The sequence below is a fragment of the Echinops telfairi genome, unplaced genomic scaffold, assembly GCF_000313985.2.
Source record: "Echinops telfairi isolate 266 unplaced genomic scaffold, ASM31398v2 ScPeMD7_17;HRSCAF=63, whole genome shotgun sequence".
Lineage (NCBI taxonomy): Eukaryota > Metazoa > Chordata > Mammalia > Afrosoricida > Tenrecidae > Echinops > Echinops telfairi.
The window spans coordinates 9,664,020-9,681,350 of record NW_022103914.1 but is presented as its reverse complement, the minus strand read 5'-3'; the positions used below and the strand labels follow the sequence as shown (position 1 = coordinate 9,681,350).

The window sequence follows — 17,331 nt, the reverse complement described above, 5'->3', positions numbered from 1 at the left end:
GGCCTCCCACCTCAGTGGCCATTACTGCCAGGCAAATGCTGTGAATGGGCAAAATGGTCAAATAGTAGATTTTTAACTATCATTGTCAATGTGAAAGGTTGGATAATGAGGCCATCCATAAGTGGAGAGTATGTGTCTTTTAGAACCCCGCTGGTATAGTGGATGGTACATTGGGCTGCTAACCACAAGTTCAACCGTTCAAAGCCTCCAGCGACTCTGAGGGGGAGAGATGAGACCTCTGCTCCCCTGGAGTTTACATCCTCCAAAATCCAAAGGGGCAGTTCTACCTGGCCCTGCAGCTACAGTTCACTGATGGCAGTGTGTTTAGCTTTGTGGTTTCCTTTTATCTTTGTCCTCACCGCAAAAACTGTATTTGCATCTCCCTTTGTCAATTCCATCTGTGGCATTGTATGCTGTCCATTGCGTGTTTCCAGAATAAGTCAGTAAGTACATATGAAAGGTTTTGTGACTAATTCTCAAGAGACAGACAACCCTTAGTGGTGAACATAATATGGTTCCCCTCTGCTAGTATAAAACCAGTCTCCTGATTCCAATTCAGCAGCAATAAGAACTTAGTGACAGGTCATGCTTGAGTCTGACAATCATATCTCATGTGTGGCCCCACTGGCCTGCGAAAAGTCAACCAGGTTCTCAGGCTTTTACCCTGAGGTCTCATTGGGACCTCTGATGAAAACATATCCGTGCTTATGCCTACCCATTTACCTAGGGACATTAGCTCTGTGCAGACACTGGGGTAGGAGAGTGGGCCTTCAGGAGAAAATGAGACAGGTCCTGCCTCTGAAGCCACAGGTGTGCCCAAGGGCAGTGTGCTACAGGTAAACAAACTCTATGGCAGAGCCTCTCCTCCTTCTGTTTTGGCCCCCAGAACTCACTTAGCTATTTCGGTACAATCTTGAGATTTCGGTCACAGTCCACTCAGCGTGTAGCAGCCGGCAGAGGTACCGACCTGTAATCATCACAGTCCTGATGTGGGCCTCGCTCAGTTCCTTCAAGACTGGTTTGGTTTCCTTTTTCAAACGGTTCTCCATGATCAGAAGTCCCAGGAATGTTAACTCAGACTCCACCTCTTCCCTGGGGTTCACGAGAAAATGGATATTAAAGTAGATCGATGCATTACGCTGGAGTCACGGGTCACAACCGCAGTTCAGACTCCGCTCCTTACTGAGAGATGGTCCGTTCAAATCCATCTACAGGTGCCTTGGAAGAAGAGCCCGGTGATGTGATCTGCACAGAGAGGTTCCCTGGGAGATGGAAATGACTCCATAGCACTGGGTTTGGGTTTTTGTTTGTTTGTTATCCAACAACCATGCTTTGGTTTTGTTTTGAAGAATTGTGTGTGGTTTTTATCAACATTCTACATGCCCATGTTTAAAACCTCAAAAGGAGCCCAAAGGCTTCAGGAAACAAAGCCCCAGTTGTCCTTGCTGGGAACAACATCCTTCCCTCCCTCCCAGAGGCAACAACATCCACATGTTGTAGCTGGGCTTCCGGTTTTCAATGCTTTAAAAAAAAACTTTTTTTAAAAAGGTGCTTCTCTTCCCACTCTTCTGGGGTTTAAATTTTTTTAGTTAAGCATATGTCTTTTGGATTATTTTATCAGCAGCCTTTTTTTGAAAGCTTGTAATCATTTAAGTAGATAACACATGTAATAAATGCATACTGCATACAAGACAGTATAGCAATTGTTGAATGTACAGTCATTCATTTGGGGCTCCATCTGTCACCCCCAGTAAATACAAGGAAGGTATCAGCCACCGCTTGGACGAGTGCTCGGAATTTGTCATTGGAGGTTAGAAGTCTAACTGGGTTACGTTACTACATTACCTCCTTCCTGCAGTGAAATGCAATCTCGGATGGCTTTTGGTGGGGGGGTTATCTGAGGACCAAGAGCTCTTGTTCACTCTCTCAGTGTCCACTCCATTTGCAGAGATGCAGGGAGAGGAAGAGGGAGGAGTGGGAGAACCAGGGATCCAATTGTGGTCCAGCCCTCTGTGTTCAACCCTGAGTCTCACACCTGCCTTCCGTGGACCTGGCCTGTGCAGGTCTTGACCTCTCCAGAGCCCAGCATGCGGAACCAGCCTTCCTCTTGACACGTGCACATCTGCCTGTGGTGCACGCTGTGGTGCTTCATTCCTGCCACCAGTGACCACTCCCCCAGCTGCTTTACAGCTTCCAGGAAGGTGCTGACATTGCTCATCTGCATGGTGACTCCTTTAGTCCCCTTGGGCAATGGTGCTTTACTTTTGCGTCAGTAGGATGGGGAGGGAAAGGAAACAGACACCTGGTCATCAAGCCTTCTTTAAAGGTGAGATCAGACTGGGCTTTCCTAATGGGAAACAGAATTCAAACATGAACGAAAGCACAGGTGTTAACGTGTGCTCACTCTCTGGAGGAGAGGGCAAGTTTCTGCACCATTCATCCCAAAGTCCTTTTACTAAGTAACGCTTTGAATTAGATATGACATAAGCACTTTGGTGAATGCTAAGCAGGTATTCATCCTGACTCTAGGGATTGCAGGGATAGGCTAAAACAGAACCCAGGTTAATACTGTGTAAGAGTTGAAATTCTGGGCTCTAGGTTTGTGGAAAGCTGCAGTGAGCGCTCTAAATTATTATTTTATTTTTAAGTTTTAGTTTGTATTTTGCTTTTAACTCACTACCCATTAGAAAACATATCTAAATATTATTTTACTCTAAGCAACTTCTAAATTCTGGTCTTTAACCTACGTGAAAATAGTAACACAATTCCAAGAAGCTTAATGGGCTCCTGGTAATCTCTGAGAAACCTGAGATGGTTAGAAATATAGCATATTTTATCCTCATTTAAAAAAAAAAAAGGTTGTGATGTTTAATCGAGAACAACACCACTACATTCATAGGTGACAGCCGGCTGGTGGCCAAGCTTTATCCCAACCATGTCACTCTTCACACACATGACCTCAAACTTGTGACTTGAAAAATTACAAACTCCTCTGACCTTTATAATTGCACTCAAGGGAACTTAAAGCCGTAAAGCCTTGAATTCTAAATCTGAGTATGCCACCAGTCATGTATTTCAAAAGGAGCCTCATGATTCTATATAGAAGATTCCACTCCTGTGGCTAAAAGGCCTCTTAGGGGTCATGTAATCCTACGTTTGGTAGATGGGAAGGGGCTCAGAGTGTGAAAGGGTGATCTGAGGGAGATGGGCGTGGGTTGCAAACAGTAATGTTGAATACCCAGGATATCAGGCTCTTACACTGGAGGGCTAATTATACATAAATGAGACCTCCTTATCACCCAAACAAAATCCAACAAAAATGAAACATAGATGACTTGCTATTCCATTTCCCACTGTAGTTATTTGTCTACTCCCTTGGTGTAGATAATTCAACAACTAAAATGAAAATCCTGAGAGATGTTAAGAGAAAAAAAGGAAGTATCCTCTACCGTGGAACATTCATCTCCCTACCATAATTAAGAATGCTGAATTTCATTTCAGATGAGGAACTCAATTTGTACCCATTACCTACACGGATAGGAAATAATGTCATTTTGAGTGCAGCGGTTTCTGGGAGTCCTTTAAAGGGCTACCTATCTCATGCCCATAACCCCCTTATGTGTGGGGATTTGTGTAAGTCACTCGTAAGATGTGAGGTTGAAGAAGGGTTTGGTTGGTTGGGGTGGGATAGGCGTGTGAACTGAGGTGAGCCAGGTGCTGTGCCAAACAGGTAAGCGGTACCTAGTCCACTCCCATCATGACTTGACCAAGGGCTCCCTGGTCTGAGACAACGCTCTGTGTCCGAGAGCCTCTCCCGTCATGCAAGCTGTTCATCCACAGGGTCTGTTGACTCTGTGCAGACAGACTGTCCTAGTGCCAATTCTTACCTGGTGACATTCACCACTTCTGAAAGCCTCCCCATCTTCAAGGCTTTATGGGCAAGGGCAATGACACGGAAACCTTGCATTGTGTAATTCCTCAGCTCTTGGGAGAAATGGTTGGGCACTGTAGAGACAGAGAGAAAGGGTAAATGCAAGCCCACACTGGATGGTTGCATGTTGTCCAGCTCTTTAGAAAGTTGCCAGACTACCATCTGGTTCCAACACAGGTAGGTCCCACTCTCTGCTGTTAAGGACAATGGGCTACTTCTCCCTAATAGTTTGTGGCCATCAGTCTGGTCCCTGTAGGTGGAGTTCACACCTTACTGTTAATGGTTCCTATAGAGAGCCAGAGAACAGGTCAAACCTGCTCAGTGCCATCCAGAGGTAGGCTGCCATTCTGAATTTAGGATCCGCCCATCCTGTCACATGTGTGGCCTCAATCCTTCCCCTTCCTATTGCATGTGTAACCCTAGATCATCCCCCTCCTATTACTGTATTACCTATAGCACTACCCTTTCCTGTGACGTATGTCTTCATTTGTAATTAGGGAGCTTGTATGTCCCCAGAGAATATATAAGCCTTGCTTAGCAATAAATCTCTCTCTCTCTCTCCTCTTGCTCGCTCCTCCTACCTCTCCCTGGGTCCTTGCTTCCCTGTTCCCTTTCCCCTTGACCTCCTTCCCCTCCCCCTCTCTCCTGCCCTCCAGTCTCCCATCTCCACATGGACCACCAAGTGGGGCTGAGGTGAGCATGCTACCATGAAATGTGTCTGACTCCATTATTTCAATCTCTCTTCTATCTTTCCTTACTTGCTATGACTTTATTATAATCTATATCTATCTATCTCTATGTATTTAACCATACAATTGTACCTATTGAGCCCACAGTTAGTTGTGGGTGGCTTGCCTTCCCCCACAGTCTTTTAACCTTCAGTCCACAACAGAGCGTTAATGGAGAAACTACAGATTTGCTCAAAGGTCGAATATACCCACCCCCCACGGTGCTCACTAACTGCCTGAGTATTTTCACACCTGTTTTCATACAGGTGTTTTCATACCTGTATGAATGAGGGAAGTTGCTGACCCTCCTGATCAGGATTGAAAAGCTACAACCCGTATGCCTAGTTCAGCCCAGTGCCTATTTCTGTAAGTAAAGTTTTATTGGCACACAGATTGATTGCTACTGTCCTGCTATAATGGTAATGTTGGGTAACTGAGACAGACACTGTGCGACCAGCAAAGTCTAAAATTCTTACTAGCTGGATCTTTAAAGAAGACATTTGTTACTTGCTTGCTTTAGGTGAGAGATAACTCAAATGTTGGCAATGTAGTCATGATTAATATTTAAAATCTGTAAAACCTTTATGCTCTATGCTATGTCTCTAGGCGAAGGAGGAGGAAGCTTGGTTAATGGAAGGTCCAGTGGTTTAGGTATCAAAACACCTGAGTTCTAGGGTCTACCCTCCTGTCAACTAGCTCTCTGACCTTGGGCTTGTGAAGTCTTTCTCAGGATCTCATTTTCCCACTCACAACTACAGGGGGATAACAGATCAGGATGTCCCCAGTCAGCTTGTGGTGGCTGCTTTTGTTTGTTGCCGTCAGTTCGATTCTGACCCCTGCTGACGCCAAGTGTACAGGGTAGAACTGCTCCGGACGGGTTTCTTGGCTGTGACCTTTTGGAAAACGATTGCCAGCATGCTTCCTGAGGTACATCTGGTTGAATTCGAGCTGCCAACCTTCCGGCTAGTAGTTGAGCCACGCAGTTTAGGTTTTTTATAATTCTAAAGCAATCCTGGAGATGGCATCTAATTTCAAGAAGCTCCTACCTCTCTCTTTCTTTTCTTTTTTCCTTTTTAACGTTTTGTTGTGAATTGGACAAAGGTTGACAGAGCAGAAGGTCAGTTTTACTTTCAATGATTCACACGTATTCCCTTTCATCGCATTTATTGCAGTCGCTCCAGGTCACATCGCCCAACCTGCCGCCTGCCTGTGTGTGCCATTTCCGTTCCCCCTGCCTTCCTGCCTAACCCCTCTGAGTTCCGGCCTTTGGTCAATGCTGCCACCTTGACCTCAGAGTATTCTCAAGTGTGTACACCTCAACACTGCTCTTATCCCTCTTGTAGCTCTGCCTCTTGTTTGGCTGAAAATTGAGTCCAGCACTATATTTCTTAAATTCAGGAGAGAAAATAAAGCAACTGAAAAATGATAGTACTGCTAAGAATCAGAGGTTATGATGATAGAAATCACTGGAAGGGCTGCCCGGAGAATATGAAGGCGATAAACGACAAATCCAAATCCTTACTGATAGAACAAGAGCAATAAAAACCACTTAAAATGTTAAGAAGATAATAATTTGTCTCTGTATAAGAAGCGAGGCAGCAAGCAAGCGAGCATGGGTTTGGGTAGGAATCGAGTTAGAAGAATCCGAGGGAAAACCAGAGCAAACAGTCCTTCCAAAGGTACAGAAAGACACCGAGTGGGGACAAGGTGATGCAATCATTCGCCACTTCTAAAATTCTGTGCACACGTTGACTGCTATCAGCAATCCTAAGAAGAATATTGATGAAAATCAAGATAAAAAAGGCTGATTTTATCCAAATGAACTCATTTGAATGCAACAATATTCTTATAAATCTAGGCTGTTGCTTAAAGAGTGCATACATTTCTAAGACTAAGAAACAATACAAATCAGCTCAAAATCTGGCCCAGTGAAATGAAATTACTGTGAAAATTTTCAATTACCTTGCTTTCATAACGTCTCAGTTACTCTAATCATATTTTTCCCCTAGAAGATTGATCGGTTCTATATTCTCATCCCTTCAATCTGTCTGAACCCCTGTCTGTGGAGCCAGCCCCGTGAGGGTGAAGAAGCACCCCTCTTTACAGTAATCTAGTGCTTCCTTGGTTCGGTCTGAGCGCTGCACACTCTCGGCTCCTGGTAGTCTGACCCCCGTGAGTCCCCCCCCCCACCCCCCGAGTCCACTCCTGATGCTCGCTTCCCATCTCCTTCCCCAGCTCCCCATGGGTCATGGGTCTTTGGCTGGGCCATGTCTCCATATAGACTCCCAGCCATGAAAGGATCCCTCCGCCTTGCTGGATCAGCCGATCCTCTTTCTATCCACCCATAAAATGATCATCCCACATTCATTGATTTGGGTTTGTTTTCTTTCTGTGTTCAACCTTTTAAATGCTTTGCCCCCTAACTGGGCTGCCCACATAACAACATCTGTTATGAAGCCATAAGAGCTAGATGGGTCTGGCTAACAAACTAAACATTTTGACCAAAGGTTCTAGAGCAGACTCCTGATCAAAAGGGGAACTTTTTTAAACCAGAATCTCAAAATCTCATGGGATTCACTTTCTGGAGCCAATGAGACTAGATGACACCCACAAAATGATCACCCCCAGGTAATATCTAATCCCTAAACTCAAAGTCATCTTAAAAAAGCTATGTATGTATACATACACACACATACATGTATATGCCGGTGGTTTACAGGGATCATATATGTTAATATATATAATTATATGTATTAGTGGCTTTCAGGGATTCTGAAAAAGGCAAAGAGAAATGAGTAGGTGGAGCACAAGAGATGTTTCGGGAAGCAGGACTCTTCTGCATGAAGCTGTAGCAGTGGACACATGGTCTATTGTAAGTACATGTCATTATACATTGGTCAAAACTCATAGACCACACAGAGAGTAAGCCTACTATGAACGACAGCCTTTCATCAATCATAATGTATCTTATGAGCTTTATTTAATGATCATATACTGACATGGTTCAGCAACTGTAACAAATATACCATACAAGCTGTTCATGGCAGAAGGAACTGTGTGTGTGTGTGTGTGTGTGTGTGTCTGTGGTGGGCGAAAGGGGCAGGAGGGGATATAGGGGCATTTCTGGTACTTTTGGTGTAATCTTTTTATAAACCTAAAACTGCTCTAGAAAAATAGTTCTGGGCGTTGTAAGGGTTTCATGTCCTAGCCGAGCAAACTGTCAGTACCTGTTTCAGATCTGCAGAAGGTGGCCACCATCTCCGGGGCACCCTTCATGTAGGCATGGAAGCCGTCTTCCCCAGCCAGCCGGGCGACCACAGACATCCTCTGCAGGCTCGAGGAAAACGGAAACTGGAGCAGGATGCGGAGTGACTCCACGGGACTCTGCGAGCAGCCGACACAGGGGCACCTTTAGAGGCTTTTCAGGGAGACGTAGCAAGTGCACCCCCAACAAATATGAGCTACTCTGTGAATAGATATCATCCCGAGGGACCCCAGGCAGGATGAAATGGCAATTCCTCTTTTACTGACTCTACGGTGACTTCTTCACCAAGCTGCTTGGGCTGCCAGGCCTTCCACCTGGCTGACTGGAGAGCTTTTGTCACATGGTCCCCAAAACAGTCTTCACCCCCTCCTTGGGACTCTGATGGCTATCTCCACTCCTTATTATGGCACTTAGCATGGTGCGTTGCACTTATTTGCACAAGATTAAATCAAGATTAAAATCTTGATTTTCTACAAGATTAAATGCACCTTCAGTCCCAAGTCTAACATATGTCATTTTTAAATCTCCCCACCTTCTAAAACAGCGTGGTTCTTTAACACATATCGATACTCATTGAGTGGGTGTCAAATGAATTAATGGATGAATAAAGGGCTGGGAGAATGGGTAAAAAACCCCACAAAACCCTATGACAATAGGAACAATTTCTGTTGTTACTTGCGATTGAATCAATTCAACTCATGGTGACCCCGTATATTACAGAGAAGAGCTGCTACAAAGGGTTAACGTTCAATGTTTAACCCACAGCACCACCAGGCTTCCTGCCGGGGACAGGAATATAAGAACGCAACTATATGAATATCAGGAAAGTCTCACAAGTTTTAAGGGCAACACACGACAGGAGTTACAGAAACAAACCGTACCTGGCTGGCTCTTGGCCCTGGCTTTATTACTACGCCTGAATCCGGCATCCCCACTGTGCGGTTGTCTGCACTGCCATCTTCCATGTTCTGTTTTAAAAGGAAAACATTCATAAGCTCCCTGGGAGAAACGAAATAAAGAAACATCTCTGACTTGCATAGCACTTTAATCTTTTCAAAGTTCTTCCCATTTATTTTCTCTTTTAGATGAATTGTCTTAACCCCGTTGTCCAATTTCTGTTGTGCTGGCTTCCATTAAGGAGCTTTGTATCGAGTTTCAAAAAGCCAGGAATATTGTAAACACAATAAGGAGTAACTGATGGCAAAGTGCTGGCAACAGGTCAAAGGCTCTTCTTAAGTGTTCGGTCTACTTATTGGAGGAGGGTTGAAAGGAGATTGCCTCTTCAATAGAATGGGCACTTTTACTCTCACCTGAGCTAGGAAGCTGTCTGAGATACGCCTTGGGCTCCTTTGCCAGGTTACATAAAGAATTAGCAGTTTATCTGTCATAGGTAAGAAAATACTTTGGATGTCCCCACAGGAGTAATGATGCCTTCTGACGAGCCAGTATTAATAATAATTTTTTTAAAAGGGTAAGGTATTGGATACACCAATAGCTATTGCTATTTTTAGGAGCCATCGAGTTGGTTTCAACCTACAGTGACCCTACAACCAATCGAAGGAAATGTCGCCTAGCTCTGCACCGTCCACGCCATCGTGGCTCCAGTCCTTGTTACAGCCTCTTTCGTAGCTGACCCTCACTTTACCAGGCACGGCGTCCTTCTCCAAACAGGGGTCCACCCATAGAGCACGTCCTAATTACATAACCTGATGTCACTCTATCCTGCCTTCTAAGGAGCCATGTGCTGCTTTCAAGACAGAGTTGTGTGTTGTTCTGGTCACCTTTGTTAGAGTCAGGGTTCCTTGCGAACACCAGGCCTATCAGACTACTGCTAAAACAATGGCTTTGTTCAGGCACTCCTGAGCTCTCAAAAGAACCTCTTCCAGTTTTAAAACTTCAAAGAGCTCTTTTGCAGTAGATTTGCCAACGCACTATAACCTTTGATTTCTTTACTGCTGCTGCCATGGGTTTCAATGGTGGATCCAAGCAACACAAGTCTGTTGGCAACTTCAATGTTTTCTTCATTTACCACGATGTGCATTAGGATGTTGCTTATGGGCCCAGTTGCAAGGAAATAAAGTGTTGCTATGCTGAGGTATAATCCATATTGAAAGATGGAGTCTATGTTAATATAAACTGTGAGGCAGATGTTTTGGATGTACAGAAATAGGAGATAGCATCTAATCTCTGATCTATTATGTAATCATTTAATTTTAGAATGTCATATCATGTCTCCAAATCTCAATGTCTTTTAAAAAAACATTTTGATAACATTTCTAATACTAAAATTCTTAGTGTCTAGGATATTCCCCTATCCTGATATGTTTCCTAGAAGCCTTCTAATTACCAAAATATATTCAACTCGAGACTGCTCCTAACCCAGCTTTAGTGTGCGTCTTGAATGTCTTAAACACGGAATAATCTTGCATTTGGATGCTTTGTTTGGCAAGACACAATTGTCTTTCCAGGTCGTTCCTCACCACAAACACTCAAAATGGATGTTCCCAGACAAGGTTCCAACTTGTATGTCAGTCGTATTCTTCTGTGGTGGCGTTTCTCTAACACCACGAGGTCCAGATCAAAGTGACATGTAGTTACCATGACTCAATGCGACTCATCGTTGTATGTCAGCATACCAGTCCTTCTCCATTAAGGTCCAGGGAACGGTTTACAGTCTTATCTTTCTATCAGAGTTTTTCCCTCTGGGGAAATTACTCAATTTTAGCTCACTGATATCAGAAATTCCCTGGATCATCAGATTTCCCCTTTTTATTGTTTTGGCTTCTCCCAGAAACCAAACCAAATTCACTGTCACAAATTCAATTCTGATTCCTAGCAACCTTATGGGACAAAGTGGAACTGCCCCTGTGGGATTCTGCGACCATGACTCTTTCCAGGAGTAGAAAACCTTATCTTTCTCTCCAGAGCAGCTGGTAGCTTTGAACTGCTGGTCTTATGGGTGGCAACCCAACACATCACTAAACCAAAATTCTCTAACATAGTTTTATTTTATTTATTTTATATTTATTTTATTTTAGGTTCATTTCAAAGTGCTTGCAATCATATCTTTCCATTCTTTTGCATCTGTTTTAAAGACTCTACTGTATTCCGTGTAGCTTTAGAAACTTTGAAGAGGGTGTTATTGCTGTGTGTAGTCAAATCCACTTGAACTTATAGAGTAGCACTATCCCATAGGATGTATTTCCTAGTTGGGCTACCAATTGCAAGACCAACAGTTCAAACCCACCAGCTGCTCCACAGGAGAAAGACGATGCTGACGGCTCCCCTAGAGATCACAGTCTAGATAGGGTGGCTATAAGTCAGAGTCAACTCCACAGCAGTGAGAACTTTTTATTGAAACAGACAAGTCTTTACTTGTGGTTCAAACTGCTGGCCTTTGGTTCACGGCCAAGTGCTTATCCATTGGATCAGCAGGGCTCTTTGACTGATTGATTGATTGATTGATTGATTGATTGAGTCCCTTCAATTGTTTGGCACTTCTTAATGCTTATAGCACATGGTCTCAGGGGTCACCCCAACTTCTTGTTTGAAGCATTATTCCCCCAAAGGCCCTGAGGAGATAACATACTCAGCATCGTGGTACTGGATTTGGAGTCACTCAGCTAGAGAATGGTGCAGTTCAGAAATCTTCCTTACATGTCGCGACATCACCAGGGTAGGTTTCTACCCTTCTATTATCATTCCCTCTCAGCGCAGCACGTTGCACCAGTCAGATCTGCAGTTCCTCCTTTGGTGTCTCGACTCATGCTTTCCCACACAATAACCATAAGTAGCTTGTAGCTATTTAGATTCAAATTTAATTAACATTTAAACTTCACTTCTCAGTCCCATAGCCACATGTCAGCGTTCAATCGTCACTCGTAACGAGTACCCGCCTTCTCGGCCAGCCCAGAGGCACCATCCCCGTCACCCAGGAAGTTCCACTGGACCTTGCTGCTCTAGACCTACCCTTTGACATATGGTTCACATATCATACAATTCAATCACTCGAAACCTTGAGAACAAGCCACACAGCTATTGACTGATCCACAGAGGTGGAGCTGGGGGACTTTAGGTTGGGGGTTACTTAATTTGAAGACTTGTATTTGCTGACCCACAGAGTTTGAGCTGAATTCGCTCAGGCATTTATTAGCAGCCCTGAAAGAACTTTGTAGCATGCCCTGACTGAACAACTGAACATTTCTTACCTACATTATAACCTCTTAACTTCCACAATAAGCCTTATAATCACAAGCATTGACTGGGTGTGGACATTACAGTGATTTACACTGTAATGTAGACAACAATGCTGTCTGTCCATAAGATTGTGTGGGTAGGTTGGTTAAGGGCAGCATACAGTACTTCTCTCTGAATTATTCACAGTGCACCACAGCATAGTAAAGACATCCTACAGTTGAGAAATTGATTTGACATTGTTTAAATAGCAGTTCCCAAATTTATTAGCTGTGATGAACCCCATTTTACGTTGTACTCATTAACAGAGGTGGGGAGATTCTGGCCGACCAGACCTCCTCAGTCAAGCAGTCTTCTCAGCTCTCTGGATTTTCACCTGGGTTGGAAAGATGCTAGTGCTCCCAGTAAGGATTTAAGGACTCCTCCCCCACCCCCCACCCCGCACCCCAAGTGTTTCCCATCGAAAGACAGCAAGAAATGGTCACCTTACCCAATTGGTGCCTTCAAACATTTTGAGGTCCAGCGGGTCTCCCTGGACGGTCCCATCCAGAAGGATCAGAGAGTGACAGCTGGCCATGGCGGCGCACAGGGGGCCCCAGGGCAAAGGTGAGCCTGAGGCAAAGCTGTGGACTTCTTGGAAACTGAGAGAGAAGATAATTAATCATTTAAGGTCATCAATACACTCATTCTGAATGTTTTTGCCCTTCAAATCTTAGTGAGGTAGAGTTTTAGTCATGAAACCACTATATTCGCCCTTCTATGGCTTCCCACCCCACTTCTAACTTAACCTTTATAGCTTTGACTCCCATCAAGGACCTTTATGCTCAGGCATCTAGCTTCAAATTAAACCACTTGCTATTTCGATATGTGTCCAGGAACACCCCTTTCCTGGAGCCTTTGCTACCTCATTTTCTAACTAGAATATGCTACCTGGAGAATGATCCTTACAAAACCTGCGATTGAATTGATAGGCAGATTTCATTCCTAACAAAGATTGCCACTAACAAATCAATAATACAACAGCAAAGGTCTTGGATGGGATCACAAAGCATTTCATCGGGTTATTTGCAGGCAGCCCATATAATGGCCACATGGTGAGCAGCCAGCTCCCAGCTGCTATCTGCAAAGCTGAAAGAGCTGGGCTCTAAAAAGGCACATACCCTGCGAAAGCAGTCTGTCTCTAGGCTAATGAGGTGGAAGGGATGGGAAAGCCCCAGCCTAGCTCATCTGGTCAGGTCTGTCAGGTCAAGTAAAGGCAGCCACAGCCTCCAAGACAGCCCTCTGGGGTTCATTCTCACCTGCTGCACTTCCTGGTGCAGACATGCTGCCTGTCAGAGCTGTTTCCCTCTTTGACAGTACAGACTCAGACTAGGTGGATTTACCTTCCTCTCCTCCCACCTTACAGCACAATAGGAAGGGTGCCTGGTTCTTTCTAGACTCAAAGAAACTTCAAAGCTGCAATCTCTGCAAAATGCATTTAAAAAATTAAGTTTCAGAGTGCAAGGAGCCCGGTGACAGGATGGGCAGGTACTTAGCTGCCAGCCAGAAAGCTGGTGGTTAGAACCTACCCCGCTGCTCCATGGGACACAGACCCGGTGAGGTAGCTGCCAAGTCAGGCAGTTCTACTAACTGCACGGGGCCACGAGGGGGAGAACTGGACTCCATTGGTCCGACAGCAACAGGGCCAGTGGAAAGGGGAGGGTGGAAACTGCAGCCATCGTTTTCCTCTTGCTCTGTTCTGGCCAACCAAGTCCCTATCGCTGCTGACCGCAGGGCCTCTGGGCAGACAGGAGCAGACACACAGTGAGAGGGCCGAGTGGCCTGCCCAGTCTCTTCTCTGTGCAGACACTGCCAGGGCTGCGCTGGCCCTCTCACCATGTCCAGACTGACACACAGCAGCCTCTCAGTTACTGTTTGGAGCCAAAGGACAGTCTCACGGCCACTGAGTGGTAGCACCGACTGTGGGGCGGCAAACCTTTAACGGGAGCAAAAAACTCACATTTCCCACCCCCCCGCCCCCCACTCTGTGGCTGCTGAATTTGGTGAAGGGTGTGGTGCCCTTCACCAGACCACCAGAGTGCCTTCTATTTGACTCCTAAGGCAGGTATCTGCTCCACCAGGGAGGGAGTAGAGTGCCCTTCTCCAACTGCCCTGGGCAGAACAGCACAGATTGTCCCCTCCCCTGACCCTGTGTCAGTTTTGCATATCAGACAGAGCCTGTAAAAATATTTACAGGCTATACAAATTTTAGCTAGATCGCCTTCCAAACTTTGCTCAGATGATCTGCTCACTTGACTCACCATGGCATTATGAGAATCAGCACTGTGTATTAGACCGCAACATCATGCTCATTCCTTCCCTGCACTGTGTTGCCCTGAAGGTGGGTGCATTTGCATCTAGACGGTGAGCTTCTTTCTTTTCTGGGCCCCCTGCCTCCATACCTGCCTGCAATGCCCAGCCCCCCTCCCCAGGAAGTTTTCCCTGTTTTGAATTAAAACCAGCCCTTCCCTTACACCTCTGTTCCACTTAATCACCTTGCTAAGCATCCACCTCATTTGATTCTACTTTTCCTTAGAAGTTTGAAGACCTACTTTCCCTAATCTGATCTGAATTTAGGACTCATTTAATTAGTTAGAATACCTGGGAGCCAATGTCAGCCCACATATGCATACTTTATGTGACTTTGGTCTCTTAGCACATAAAGGACAGATTTGAGGATCAAGTCACAGGGAAGCCCAGCAAATACACACTGTCTTGTCTTGAAGGAACCTACCAGTTGCCGGCCGAAGGAACTACTCCCCACAGGTCCAAACCATCTTCCGTAAGAGTACCAGTCTGAATAAAAATGAGACTGGAGATTAGCACAAGTATTAAAGCTCTGAATGACATTGAGATTGCAACATACATTCCTGCTTCCAGGAAATTACAGTGGATTCCGTTGCTCAATGCCCTCTTCTCTGAGCATTCCCTTTTAAATCAGAGAAGAGTGTGCACAAGAAGAGATCCAGCAGGGGACACATTAGCCACGGAAAGGACTGTGCTGCTCAGTAAGCGAGTAGGACCAGGCAAGGCATGGGTTTGGTTTGGTTTCTGCATATTTATTGTTGTTGCTGAACGAGGAAGGTGCAGTGAATGGAGACCCAGCAAGTACCATCTCGAGTGTGACATTTTAGTTCGCACCTGCTGTCTTTCTAAAGCAGGTCTTGTGACTTCTCTCCCCCAACCGCGGCCCCCACCCCATCCTTTCTTTCTTTTTAAGACGGTTTCATTCACAGCTTGCCATCTGGTTCACAGTAATTTTCTAAAAATATGGGTGACATGGTGACTGTCCAGATTGATAATTAAATGTTGATAGAGGGCTCAGAGTCTATAGAGAGATTCTAAGTGCTAATAATAAATATTCATTAATGCCCATGAATGAGTTTTATTGTTAGATGATGAGGACAATGGCTGGTGGATTTGATTTGCTGTATTATGAGAGCGTATTGTCAGCTCGTGGAACAGAGAGAGCAAACTGCAACTGAGTATGGTCACAGCACTTTGAACATCCTCATGGCCTCACAGTTGTTCATTAATTACACAGCCTGGTATCTTTCTGCAGTAGGTTAACAACATTAGGGCTATTTAACATCAACTCAGAGGAGGCTGAGTTTGACTCTCAGCTGTTTAACACCATCAAGGCTAACCAGGGGACTGTGATGGTCTATAGAATGTTCCATTTCAACACATATGCCTCAGGTCTGTGCTTTTCTTCAGTCCTTTCTGTAGAAGACACTACAATTTCTAGTATTCTATTCAGTGACATTTTCCACCACGGTCGCGGCATCATGCTTAGTCGTTGGGCTGCAGAGGGAAAGATCAGCAGTTGGCAGCCACCAGCTGCTCTGCGGGAGTAAGAAGAGGCTCTCTACTCCAGGAAAGAGTACACTCTCCGAAACCCGCAGGGGCACTTCTACCCCGTCCTATGAGTCAGCCTCAACTCCGTGGGTGGCAGTTTCTAGCACTTTGCATTAGCAGGAAGCATCTAGAGTAGTGTTGGTGAATGCTTTTGATCTTTACAGTGGAATAAACCTGGAGGAGGCATGCCCAGCCAGCGGTGAGATAGCAGTGTGAGAGGGCACAGCACAGAGTCCCTGAGAGGTGCCAATGGTGAACTGGGCTCAGCTACTGACCAGAAGATCGGAGGGGCCACTCAGAGGGGCCTTGGGAGGAAGGCCTGGGGATCTGATACTTCTGGAAAACCAGCCATTGAATATGCTACCGGTGGGGTTCTTTCTGCTCTGAAACGCATGGGATCACGAGTCAGCCCAACTTGATGGCAATCGTCTTCCGGAGTCTCCCTCCGGACTGGAAGTATTTAGTGAGTTCTGCAAGGCATGTGGGAAACAGAGCCTACGCTAGGGGCTCTCTGGATCTGAGAATTCAGGAATCATTGTTTCATCAATTCGTTCAGACTTCACAGAGGGCTGACATGCTTATGAACAACAATGCAAGAGGATCGGGTTCATTTCCCTCCTGCATTCATTTCATGAGGCCTCCATCCTCTGGGTTTCAACTCCAAATCCCCATTGAGTTGTTCAATTTCAAAGAGTTACCAATTTAGCGCACACAGAAATGTTTTCTTGATAATCAGATTATTTTTAAATATCAATATTTTTTAACATAAAAACAGAGAGGATACCAAAGCAAAACAGGAGTGGAACGATGTTCTTTCCCTACGTGAAAATGACTCTCAGACTACTAGCCTAATCATAAATAGGAAAAAAACAGAATTATGCCTGAGGTTCTGAGGGGAATAAGATAGGAAGAGAAAATGTAACAAAATACAAGTGCAGGCTTGGGTTGAATTGCATAGGAAAGAAGAGGCCTTATTTTATAGAGCTTGATAGCAAAAAATATATAAACTAGAAAAAATATACAGGGAAAAATGCATTCAGAAGCCATCTGAATTGGACCCCAAAAACCTAAAAGAAATTCAATGAGTTGTGGAGAGCTTTATTCCAACATCATGTTGATGGAACTGGATCATGTAATAGTTGGAAAGAAGCTGAAGAAATCATTCTGGTTCACTCTTCTGATGTTAAAATGTGTCACAGAAAGTGAGCATCAAATCCAGGATTAGAGTTCCCATTTGGCCAATTCTGAGAAATGAGGGTTCGTGGAAGTCACCCATGCTGTTAGGCCATTAAGAGTTGGGTCCAGTGGGCCTCCAC

General features: G+C 44.9%; 1 protein-coding gene across 1 annotated transcript in view; it reads right to left on the bottom strand.

The window, feature by feature from the left end:
- Positions 1 to 17,331, bottom strand: part of ATP13A5 (ATPase 13A5) — a 138,978-nt gene that overhangs the window by 46,272 nt on the left and 75,375 nt on the right. The window contains exons 13-18 of the mRNA XM_045287560.1: positions 14,892 to 14,953; positions 12,609 to 12,759; positions 8,806 to 8,892; positions 7,887 to 8,043; positions 3,888 to 4,005; positions 968 to 1,092 (exon numbers count right to left, since the gene is read on the bottom strand). Coding sequence (XP_045143495.1) covers positions 968 to 1,092; positions 3,888 to 4,005; positions 7,887 to 8,043; positions 8,806 to 8,892; positions 12,609 to 12,759; positions 14,892 to 14,953 — 700 coding nt within the window. The remainder of the gene's footprint in view (positions 1 to 967; positions 1,093 to 3,887; positions 4,006 to 7,886; positions 8,044 to 8,805; positions 8,893 to 12,608; positions 12,760 to 14,891; positions 14,954 to 17,331) is intronic.